General features: G+C 42.7%; 1 protein-coding gene across 1 annotated transcript in view; it reads right to left on the bottom strand.

The window, feature by feature from the left end:
• The window catches only part of CHRDL1 (chordin like 1), a gene marked incomplete at its 5' end in the record, with an annotated part of 114,282 nt that overhangs the window by 25,566 nt on the left and 75,685 nt on the right, over positions 1–13,031 (bottom strand). Inside the window, 3 exons of the mRNA XM_081336438.1 lie at positions 1,005–1,098; positions 1,540–1,652; positions 3,551–3,680. Of these exons, the coding sequence (XP_081192564.1) occupies positions 1,005–1,098; positions 1,540–1,652; positions 3,551–3,680 (337 nt within the window). The remainder of the gene's footprint in view (positions 1–1,004; positions 1,099–1,539; positions 1,653–3,550; positions 3,681–13,031) is intronic.

Genomic DNA, 13,031 nt, shown 5'->3' on the forward strand with positions numbered 1-13,031 from the left:
TAACAAGCGTGGCATCACCAATTTAACAACCGCAGTGGTTGACTTAAAAACGGTGGCAAGAAAAGTCCTAAAGTGGGTCAGAATTCATTTAACATCCATCTTGCTGGGCAGCAGAAATTTTGGGCTCAGTTGTGGCCATTAAGTCAAGAACTACCTGTATGGAAACAGCCAGCCAGATATTAAGAAGCGCATTCAAAAAAAGGAGTAAAGGTAAAGGTTCCCCCACACATGCGTGCTAGTCGTTTCCGACTCTAGGGGCCGGTGCTCATCTCCGTTTCAAAGCCAAAGAGCCAGCGCTTGTCCGAGGACGTCTCCGTGGTCATGTGGCCGGCATGACTAGACGCCAAAGGTGCACGGAACACTGTTACCTTCCCACCGTAGTGGTCCCTATTTTTCTACTTGCATTTTTACGTACTTTCGAACTGCTAGGTTGGCAGAAGCTGGGACGAGCTGTAACAGGCACTCAGGATTCGACCCGCCAAACTGCCGACCTTCTGATCGAGAAGCTCAGCGTCCTAACCCACTGAGCCACCGCGTCCCCTTAAAAAAGGAGTACCACATACTAAAAAAAGGAAGAGAAGGCAAAGACGATTTGTCCTAGATCAGGGGTCTTCAAACCTGGCCCTTTTATGACTTATGGACTTCAACTCCCAGAATTCCTCAGCCAGCATGCAATGAGGCATGCTGGCTGAGGAATTCTGGGAGTTGAAGTCCATAAGTCATAAAAGGGCCAGGTTTGAAGACCCCTGTCTGAGATGAAGGGCACACCACCAAAATTAATGCTCTGTAATGAAGAAAAATTAGAAACCCATAGAAATTCTATGGGGAACAAGAGGCCGTATTCACAGGGCACTCTGCCCATCGCAAATGGACTGTATAATAGTGTTTTGCTGCGTGACAGCCTCCTTTGGTTATTTTTGGACATGGTCAATGATCAGTTGGTTCCCTTCTGGCATTTTGGGCAGCCAATATTCCAGCTCTGTTGCACGACAGACGCAGGTTACCTGGACACTTTGGGCAGCATTCCGAGGAGTCATGTATCGGGCTGGAACACCGCAAGGTTTCACACTTGACTTTCATACACAGCACGTTCCTCCTCTGAAGAAATCAAAGCAGAGAAAAAGACTTTGTGTAAATACATTGTAGTGTGCCAAGTGGCTATTTCCTTATGCCCCAGGGCAGGCGTAGGCAACCTTGGCTCTTTTATGACTTGTGGACTTCAACTCCCAGAATCCCTCAGACTTCATGTGTGGACTTCAGCTCCCAGAATTCCACAATCAGCCTGTGTCAGGCTCAAAACCAGGAACCATCTTTCCAAGCTGAGATCTTTCTTGTTTTCACACCTATAGACCAAACTCTTGCCAGACTGAGGACTCTTACTTTCTGTATCTACCATATACTCTGGGAACTATTAAGGAGGAGCTGCCTTCAACCTCTTTCTGTCACAGAGGACCTCTGGGCTGAGTTGCCTCTTACTCCTCTGAAATTGACCCCCTCTCTCCTGGGAATCCCCCTCCTGACTAGATCCCATCACATTACCTCTGAGCAGAAACAGTCGAGACAGGGAATAATTCCATGGGGCTCAAGGTACGGTTTCCATTTTGTTCCTACTCGATACTTCCTATCTTGAAACATGCAATAGGTTTCTGAATCTGCAAAAGAGAGAGGGAAGGAGGGAGGCAGAGAGAGACAGAGAGATACTGTGAACTGGTAGAAAAGATGTACATCATTATTGTAGTCAGCATAGATGGGATTGTTACTATTTTATGCTTAAAATGCTGGGATGTATGTTGGCTTGCTTCATGGGACATTCAACTCTGTATCTCCTTATCAGATTTCTTTGAATGGGCATCATGGATTGACTTGTTAGCTTGATTATGAGATTTGCAAGATCCTGCTCAGCATAAACATCTCTTCTAGCGACATTTATGTCAAAAATTCAGTAAATCCCGATTCACTGAATTTTATAAAATTAATCCTCTTTTGATAAGTGTTAAGCCAAATGCCCCTAAATCCTATTGGTATTGAGGTCATTCAAGACAGTTGGAAACATAGCTCCTTGCTTCGCATCTTGGTTTGCTTTAATCTCAGTTTGGCTTAATCTTCTGAAAGCAATCAGCTTTCTGAACCAGATGGTCCTCTAGGTGATTTTTAACCTGGCTTTTAATTCCCCCCATCCCCCAAAATCTCGCATTTTTCAAATAGACACAGACTTGTTTGAAAGCACCCAACCCATTCACCCATTTTAAAAAAGGATCTTCCAAGTAATATAAAGGAGGTCAGAGATCCTTCAGTCAGATCCTCCTTTAATATCATTCCTTGCTGGACAGTCTCTTTCCTCCATCTTTGAATTCAATGTTGTTCTTGTCCATATATTTTTCCCCCCTCTTGCTTCAGCATGAAGAAACGTACCAATCAAAAGAGAGAGAACTAGGGAGGCAAAGTAAAATTAGAAAAAATATATATCTGGATCTCAATTGCTAAGCACATTGATTTGTGCTTCTTAGATTGTAAGCCGCCCTGAGTCTTCGGAGAAGGGCAGGATATAAATGGGATTTTTTTTAAAAAAATTGTCTGGATCCATGTGGGAGCTGGTCTATAAAACCTCTGGAAGATATCAAATTGCCCTTTCCATTATAGGAGTGCATGGTGTCTCTGAAAACCCCCCAAGGGTGGCGGTCTTTACAGTATCTCACATAATGCCCTTAATTTGGTACTGGAAATTCAGCCATCATTAAAATATTAGCTAATGAAATCACCTGGGTTTGTATTATAATAAACCAAAAATTGACTATATTATCTGAATGCCAAACCTAGGTTTGTAATCTATTTAAACCTGTTGAGTGAACTCAACTTGAGTTGACATCTGGAAAGCAATCTTTTTTTTTTAATCCTCTCGACAGATTTTGTAAATAAGACCGATTTTGCATTTATTCTAGAAGTTCACTTTGACCCAAATGGTCTGCAATTTGTTATGTTGTTAATTATTTTAATTAATACAGGAGTTGCTTTTTTGCAAAGATTTTTCCATGGAAAAAAAAAGTAACGATGGAAAATTTTGCAACAGGGATAAAAAACCAACACAAACGAAATTCAGAACATGTTTTCATTTCGTTTGAGAACACTTGTTTGGAGAAAATATTCCATCTCACATTGCTGTGGCTGGATGGAGACCAAACATGTTGGGGGGGGGTCACAGCTATTTTTTGGGTTGGGGACAGTTCTGGACATCCAGAACCAAATCTGCTGCCATTATTCTTTGTTAGGCTTGGGTTGTGGGAGAAGACGGGTAAGGTATGCAAAAGCATGCAAATAATCCTTTAATGTTAGTTTGCAGGACGCAGCCCTTCCACAATCACGAACCATGTAGCTTGATTAAAATTCATTTAATTAATGATCATCAGAAGAACCGCTCCTGTGGATTATCACCGCTCTCCAATTAGCTCGCAAATCACATGCATACATGTAGGCCCCAAAGGCTTATTCTGGATGCTTTCCCGCAGCCAAGTGTTAATTACGGCTTCCAACCTACCGCCAAAAATCTACTTACATTTTCCTGATTCTGTTTTGCTTTCCTCCGTGAAAATGAGGCAAAGCAAGCAGGCACAAATCAAGCGGACGTGTTCCAGATTCCACTTTTTCTTCATGCCGCCCATCGAGGAAGAGGACGTAGAAGAACTCTTGACGTAAAAAAACAACAACAGGGTGTGCAGTTCTAGGAGAGGAAATATAGTCTTATTTAGAATGGATCCTGCTCTTCAGAACTGAATTCTTGCAAGAGAATTAGGCACAGATGGGAAACCAGTTCAGCCAGGCGAAGGAGACTAAAAACTGGTCTGTAGGGATTTCGTTCTGGTGCAGAGTACTGAAAGAGGCGTTTTGCCAGGTTGATATGTCTGCTTTGCACGTTTTTTATGGGCTGCAAAGTGTTTTGGAATACACAATGAGCACAGTTGCACTTAATGCTGCGCCCCCCCCCCCCGCGCCTAGGGGACATGGGGGAGAAATTGATTTAATTGGCATTTGAATGGGAGGCTTATCTAATTTTACTTTGAAGCAGTCCCCCCCCCCAAAGGGTATACAGCAAGCACAGGAAATCTTCAATTCTCTATACAGTATTTGTAATGTAGTTTCCAAATAACAATTTGTTAAAATGGAGAAAAATCTGAAAACAATGGTATTGGGGGAAATGATGAACAAAATGCATCCAAATTGTTTGAAAACTGGGTATATGGGCCACGAAGCCACAATATCCTTGCCTGGAGAAATCTGCATCACAATCTTGAGTCTTGGAGGAGGTACACACAATCCCAGAAACCCCAGCGAAACGACAACAATGTGTTGCTAACATTGGATGTTCTTGCTTTGAAAAGAACAATGTGGCAACACATTGTTGTTGTTTCATTGGGGTTTCCTGGGTTGTGTGTACCTCCTCCAAGACTCAGAATTGTTTGTTTTTTAAAAAAGGAGAGAGAAAACAGGAGACCTAAAATAATCAGGATTTTTTTTTTAAAAAAAATATCTGTAACTACTTGTCTCATCTGGAAGACTGACTGTGGGATTGTCCAACAAACCATTGTCCAAACAAACCATGGCTGCTCTGAGTCTTCTATTCAGTTTGAATATTCAGAGTAGCCTTTTTTTTTAAAAAAAAAAGTCATATGTGCTAGATTTGGACTTCATACCAAGACATAATTCCGAATGTAAAATTGCGATGGCTTGATTTATTCAAAGCACTAAACTGAAGGAAAGAAATTCTATTATGGTATATCTGGATGGATGAACTCACCCCAAATCTAAACCATGGTTGGAATTTTATTGCAATTCCAAAGGCAGGAGACAGACAAACATATCTAAGCTGAACACAGAAGCCTTCCTTCTTGGATCTCAGCCTCTACCCAAGTATTGCCAGCTTTAAGCAAGATGGTCTAAGTATGGCCATGAGAAAGCAAGTTGAAAGCTACCGGTAATTATTTGAGCAAATATATTTTTTTAAAAGAGCAATGTTGCAACTTATGCTTTGTTTTGGAATGTCAGAGGCATCTTTTCATTCCAATAGCTCAAAAGGAAGGGTACCTTGAGGTCAAAAATGTTGTGAGAAACCACATTGCCAGGACACACAGCTGTGACTGCACATAACCCCTTGGTTCCTTTTTTTAATTTGAAGTTTACATCTTTCAATAAAGCACAATTAATTTTTAATAGGCAACATGCATTCTCTTCCCTGCCCTTGCTGGGGAAACCTATTTTTTTAATTTCTGGGTCTGTTGTTGTAACTATTTTGCCCTTTTCAATTCGTATTCTCTTTCCTTGAAGATCCGCTAAAATCCAGGCTAAGCATCGGCTTTAAAAAATGGGATTGAAAGGACTAGAGAGAACAGCAGAACCAGGAGGGCATAATGGGAAAATCCCCAGACTTTTATCATAGAAAATAAAATACAAAACAGCAAGACAAGCAAGCAAAATAAAACAAAAGCATACATTCAACTCTAACAGCAACAAAAAAGAAAAGTGTACAAAAAAAGAAGAAAAAATGGTGAATTAAATTTAACATTTAACAGGTAGGATGGCTGGGTGCTAAAAGAAAAGAAAAAGCAATAAATTCATATATATATATTCATAAATTCATATATATATATATATGAAGAAAGAAGAAAAAGTCAAACAGGTTGAGCTAAACATTACACTAATCTCCAAATCCCTCTGTTAACCCTGTGTTATTATATTTAGCATGTAGGAATTCCACAAAGAGTTTCCAGTCTCTTATAAAGCTGTCTAGTCCAATATCTCTATTCAAAGCAGTTAATTTCAGTATCTCTGCTGATTCAGTCAATTTCAAAATCCATTCGTCAACATTCGGCATCTCTTTTTCTTTCCAGTGTTTGGCAGGAAGAACTGAAGAAGCTTCTTGGATGAGAAGCAAAACATTTTCTTTTTTTTTTTAAATTAAATATACATTTAAAAACAAAAGTGGACATGATTCAACTTCCCTAGCTACAACACTACTATTAGTATTATCTTATGTTACAGAAAGAAATAACAAAAACCTAAAATACAGTCTATAACAGGACCGAGTATTACAAACTGTACATATAACATCTGTTGGTTTTTTTAGTAAATTGTCATTCAGTCCTCAGCGTTATATTTACATATCTTTCAGTTATGTCCATTATATAGATGCTAATAAGAAATCCTTACATTATCAACCACTCAAACAATGTTCATCTCAGCGATCCTCCTTAACTCTGACCAATTGTACAAATTTTGCCCAATTTCATGATACTCCGTTTCATTCTTATTTTTGATCTCTAGGGGTTAACCTGTCCATTTCAGCGCAGGATAAAATTTTATCTATTATTTCTTCTTCAGTGGGTGTTTCCTTTCTTTTCCATTTTTGGGAGAAGCAAAACATTTTCAAGGGAAAAAAACCCCCAAGAAAATCCATTTGCCTTTTGGAAAAAGCACTTCTGGGACAACCATGATCTGGAATAATGGAGAATTCCCACAGACATTTCCCATACTGTTGTAACTCTGAAGGGTTCCTTGTAACTCCAACCCATCCCTGTCTCCCTTCTCGCTTGCTATCTGGGCACTCATTCCATACAAGGACACAAAGAGGTCGTATAAAAGAATCAACAGCCACGATCCCTCAACATCCCACGATCTCCATTGACTGTATAAACCTGGGCTTCTCAACCTCAGCAACTTTAAGGTGCCTGGACTTCAATTCCCAGAATTCCCCAGCCAGCATGAGGAGAGTAGATGAACTAGTGAGGTGGGGTGGGGAAGATGATGGACTAAGAGTAGGAAGATCTACCTTCTCTTTTTTTCTCAACCACAGAGGTTTAAGAGGGACTTAGGGCCACCTCCTCTTTCAGTTCAAGAGTCGGGGTGGTGTAATGTGGAAACCTCTGGATTAGGAACAGGAAACAAACAACCGAAGGGCACAGAAACTTCTTGGGGAACTTCTCAGCTCAAGACTCAAATAAGATATTGGATCAAGGCTGCTGCTTGCTCTCTCTCTTTAGAACTCTAGAAGAATCTAGAAATAAGCTCAGGGTGTTTGGCACAAGCTTAGCTATTCCTTCTAGGGCTGGTAGAAATATTCATATGAGTGGACCCCGAAAAGAAAGCTTTAGAAAGATTTTAATGTGCAGATCAAACTCTTCTCCTAAATTGTGGTTTTTATAAGCCCGTCAGCCATCATTTTCTTATGAACAAAAGGATCCAAGGGAACTTTTAACCTTTGTAGCCAAAAGTCAATGGGCGCCAAAGTGGTGCAGCAGTTAAAATGCCGTAAAGGTAAAGGTAAAGGTTCCCCCGCACGTGCGTGCTAGTCGTTTCCAACTCTGGGGGCCGGTGCTCATCTCCGTTTCAAAGCCGAAGAGCCAGCGCTTGTCCGAGGTCATGTGGCCGGCATGACTGGACGCCAAAGGCGCACGGAACGCTGTTACCTTCCCACCGTAGTGGTCCCTATTTTTCTACTTGCATTTTTACGTGCTTTCGAACTGCTAGGTTGGCAGAAGCTGGGACGAGTAACAGGTGCTCACTCTGTTACGCGACACTCGGGATTCGACCCGCCAAACTGCCGACCTTCTGATCGACAAGCTCAGCGTCCTAACCCACTGAGCTACCGCGTCCCCTTTAAAATGCCGTATTGCAGGTTAATTCTGCCGACTGCCAGCAGTTCAATTTTCACTGGCTCAGGGTTGACTCAGCCTTCCAGCCTTCTGAGGTCGGTAAAAGGAAGACCCAGATTGCTGGGGGCAACAGGCTGACTCTGTAAATTGCTTAGAGAGGGCTGTAAAAACACTATGAAATGGTATATAAGCGCTATTGCTAAGTGCTATTTGGATTTGGCTGTAAAAGCTCTGCAGAAATGAGTTATATTGGATCTGAAAATGGGCATGAACAGGGAAGGCAGAAAATATTCTTGCTAAATACTCTTCTTACGCCTCATAAATATTCCTTGCGGCTGGGGATTCATATCCTATATTCCAATCAACTTTCTCATACCTTAAATGAGGGAAGAAAAAACCCAGCCTCATCTGTAACCAGAAAGAGCCTGAACAAAACGAGGTAAACATTTAGGGGTCCTCTATTCATTGAGGGGCTTAATCCTTCCTCCAAGAATTTCAAATCTCCCCAAAATTCTGCTGATTTGGGAGGTCGCGTTCTCTTTGCAACCCTGAAGACAAAGATTTAGGGTGGAGACTTAAGGCAAAGATTTTTGCCTGCTAAACTCAGGAGAAGGAACAAAGTTCCAAGCCTTTAGGCTCCGCCCACCCATGGGTATCATGCCAAGCTCCGCCCCTGCAGGTGTCAGTCACCAGCTATCCAATTCCTATAATTTATTTCCCCAAACTTCACTAAAATGCAAGGGGATTCTAGCAGGTGCTGATATGAGTCTTACTGAAGATATCTTTCTGGGATGCAAATATACCGCTGGCATGTTTACAATCAGAAATAGCAAGATTTTTTTTCTTATTATACATCTGTGTTGTAAATAGGACAGACAACTGAAGATGGGGGAAAAAATTGACTGTTTTGTTTCATTAAAACAAGAGTACAAAAGAGTTTCCCATTCCCTCCCCCCAGGAATCAAACCCCTCCTTCTTGTCTGCAATGTGCAGCTCTTGGCTAAAGGAGAAATGGACTGAAAAGAATGTGGAACATTCAGAATCCCAACTTGGCCACCCAATACTCTGCTGCTTCAAAATATCAAGGCACTTCTCTGAACACACCGCCTGCGTAGCAGTTGTCTGCAGGTTGTGTGTCCGTGAAAGCAGCCACATTCTGAGGACACAAGCGGACCTCTGAAATCTAAGTCAGGTCAGACCTGGTTAGCAATGGGAAAGGACACCACCAGGACATATCCAACTGTGGGCTCGATGGGGGAGGATAATAATATGTCTGTTTAAGATCTGGCATCTTCTTTTGACCCTGAAGCAACTTTTGCCTCAAGAATGATCCGAGAACTCTCCAGAAGCAGAATTTTCCAGCAGATTTTCCTGACTGACAAAAGACAGATCATGAGAGTTAGCTGATGTAGTGGTTAAGGTGCTGGCCTATAAATCAGGAGGCCATGAATTCTAGTTCTGCCTTAGGCATGAAAGCCAAGTGGGTGACTTTAGGCCAGGCATGTCAAACCCGCGACGTCACATCGCAACTCTTTCCCCATTGCCGGCAATGGGGTGGGCGTGGTTTCAGAGTAATGCATCTGGCCTGTGGGCTGGCAGTTTGACATGCCTGCTTTAGGCCAATCATCAGGAGACTGTGAGTTCTAGTCCCGCCTTAGGCATGAAAGCCCGCTGGGTGACTTTGGGCCAATCATCAGGGGACTATGAGTTCTAATCCTGCCTTAGGCATGAAAGCCCGCTGGGTGACTTTGGGCCAGTCACTCCCTCGCAAAATCTAATAAATAGATAAAATAAACTGGCCTCATGGACCAAGTTGGTAAAATAAGCTTGGCTGGAATGTGGCTGGCAACCTTCTCCCCCCCCCCCCCGGTGTGTTACACAAACACAATCCATCCACCAAGCCTTCTGAGACTGGCAATTTTTATCAAAGACTGACCAACGGGGGTGGGGGAGGATGCAGGAGAGACGCTTCCCCTGTGCAAGGCTCCGATTCACTGCTGGTTTCACAAGCCACACCAAACTACCACTTACAACTGAGATTTCTTAAATGCATAATGTTTACACAATATGCTAAGCTCTAACCAGAGCTTAGAACAGGGGTCTCCAAATTTGGCAACTTTAGGACTTGTGGACTTCAGTTCCCAGAATTCCCCAGCCAGCTATGATTCTTCCTCAAGGAAAAAAAACAAACAAACAATCCAGTTGCGTTCTGAAAAAGCACCTTTGCGACAACTATGACCTGGTTGACTGAGAATCTCCACAGACATCTGGGGGTTGAAGTCCACAAGTCTTAAAGTTGCCAAGTTTGGAGACCTCCCGGTTTAGAAATATTCATTTTAGCTGGGCTTGGCTCTTTAGCTGAGTCACCAGGAGGACCTGGTTAGTACAGTATTAGGGTAGTGAGTACTAGGACATCTCAAGGCTAGAGCAATGTTACTCAAAGTTGGCAACTTTAAAAGGTGTGGACTTCAACTCCCAGAATCCCTAGAATTCTAGGAGTTGAAGCCCACACCTCTCAAATTTGCCAGGTTAGAAAAACATTGGGTTATAGGCCTGACTCCAATGCCCCAGAAAAAGTCTATGTGGAGACTTCTACATTGTTGCAAGAAAACCATCATGGTCGTGTCCAGAACTGTTCTGTACCAGCCTGCTACCGGCCCTGCAGCAAAAGCAGGGACAACCCCTTTACAAACGGCAAGAGGCTGGAATGAAGCCTGCCCAATTTATTCACATAAAACAGAGCAAGACAAGACACTAACCATGAAACAGGAGCTAAGAAACAGGAACTATCCAAGCGGTTGCCTTCAGCAAACCAGCCCTCCCACACATTCCCCTTTTATACAGTTCAGGGTGTGGCCTCTCTCTGCCTCCTTCTGAGGTGCCCCATTGCCTTCCTCTGTTTACTCCTAATTGACTGCCTCCTGCGTCGGGCGTCCTTGAACAGGGCCAGCTGTGGGTCATCTTCATCCACGCTGTCAGGCTCAAAAAGCTGGGTCTCCGTCATGACCAAGTGGGAGGGGCCCGGCTGAGGGCTCTGCGGAGCCTCAAGGCCATCATCAGCAAGCTCTTCAACACCCCCCTCCTCCTCCTCTGAGTCGTCCGACCCAACTGCCGAACCCACAGGCTGACCCTGAATCACAACACAGAACCAAAGGCTAAGCTGACATGAAGAAGGCTTTACCTTAGTTGTGCACCAAAGTTTGCTAACCTTGGCAACTCATTCTAGACACTTCCAGACCAGACCAGACCAAATTGCTCTCCCCTTTTGCTCCAAGACCAATCAAGTCCAATATGTGATGTGCTTTACTATTATCAACCATAAATGCTATGAACTTGCAAACAACATCATGAGAACATCACCTCCGGCTGACTACAAGAATAAACAAGGAAGAGGAACCACTGCAGAATAAGAAAAAGTACTCCCAGCCTTGCCACGAAGAGCAATTTGGTGTAGTGGTGAAAGCAGCAGACTCAAACCGGGAGACGGTGAGTTCTAGTGCTGCCCTAGGCATGAAGCCATCTGGGGAACTTTAAGCTCTCCCAACTCTAGGAAGAACATTAGGGAAAAAACATTTCAGAAAATGTTGCCAAGAAAATGCAGGATTTCATCCAGGCAGTCACGAAGAGTTTGGACTGATTTGAAGGTAATGAGTGCAGCTTGGTACAATGGTTAGAGGCACTAAGCTAGGACCAAATGCTAGTTCTGCCTTAGAAATTAAGCCAATGGCTTACAAAAGATGTGGCCAAGAAAACTGCAGGGACTTGTCCTGGCAATTGCTAGAGTCCAAGCTGAATCCCCAAAACACCCTCCACTCCTTGCAAAATAGGGGAAAAAATACCCCTACATTACCAGAGTCCCTCTGCCCTTTGCTGTTCTCTACCCCCCCCCCCCAATTCATTCAGCTTTCTGAAAAAGCAGGCCGTTAATCTAAATTAGCTTTCAATCCAAAACCTGACTCTCTTATAACTGCCAAAGCTTATCTGTGTACCATGGAAAACAATATTAGAGGGGACTGTGGTTTGGAATGAAATGCAGAAATACCTTTTTCTCTTTGTATCTAAGATCAACGATTGAAGGAATGACACCCTGAATAGTTATGCAAGGGGGCGCGTGGCTCAGGAAGAACATGGTAATAGTTTTTGTCTGTTTGGTGGGAAGAACAGAAAGAAGTTACAGACATGAGGAATAGGAAAAAAAATGCAGATTGGTTTGTGATGGTAAGGGGCCCCAGCTCTATATAAGTAGGTTGATGGCGGCGGCGGGGGGGGGATAAGCAAAATATTGATTGGCAATATGCTTGCAATATCATGACTTCAGTATGTTACAGCCAAACTTGGAACTGTTTAAAATCTGATCTGCTATAAAAAAAAACATGCAGAACCACAGATAATGTTCATACACTGTGCTAAACCATATTATGCCTCATTTTTTGTTCTGATGTGGTTTGGGAACCCAACCACTCTGGTCTGGTTGAATTAGGGTTTTTTTTAGCACGTAGGTCAAACCAGCTCATGTAGCTTAGCCAACAAATCATGGTTAATGAAGTTATGATTTTACGTGGCACGAAGCCCAGAGAAACTCAAGTCACATTTTTTAAATGAAAGGATTTATCATGGGAAAAGCATTTGTAGGATAGACTCACAAAAGTTTTTGCCACATCTGTGCATCTCTATTGTACTAGGAGGCTGAGATTCTTTCTCTCTCTGACATATTTTGGCCCCTCAGAAAAATATGCAAGAGATACAAAGATTTTTTTTTAAAAAAACCCCAAATAATAATTGTAAATTCCAATATGAATGAAATTACCAACAACTTCACCCAAAGGAACGTGAAATTGTGCAGAATCTTACTGACAGCAAGGGTGATTCTCGTACACGTGTCTACCCTGAAGTCCAGTTTGCTCACAAACTGGGGTGTGCACAGGACTGCATTTTGCACTTTCCATCCCTGTTTGGGACAGCCTTCTTACAGGCAGTCCTTGACTTAAGACCACAATTGAGCTCAAAATTTCTGTTGTTAAGTGAGACATTTCTTAAGTGGGTTTTACCCTATTTTATGACCTTACTTGCCACTTTTATTAAGTGAATCACTGCAGTTGGTAAGTTAGTATCAATAGCAATAGCACTTGGACTTACATACCGCTTCACAGCGCTTAACAGCCCTCTCTAAGCAGTTTACAGAGTCAGCCTCTTGCCCCCAACAATCTCTGTCCTCATTTTACTGACCTTGGAAGGACGGAAGGCTGAGTCAATCTTGAGCCGGTCAGGATCGAACTCCTGGCAGTGAGCAGAATTAGTCTGCAATACTGCATTCTAACCACTGCGTCACCAGGGCTCTTAGCAACCTGGTTGTTAAGTGAATCTGGCTACCCCATAGACTTAGCTTGCAAA

Source organism: Vipera berus (assembly GCF_964194415.1).
Source record: "Vipera berus genome assembly, chromosome: 11".
Taxonomy (NCBI): Eukaryota; Metazoa; Chordata; class Lepidosauria; order Squamata; family Viperidae; genus Vipera; species Vipera berus.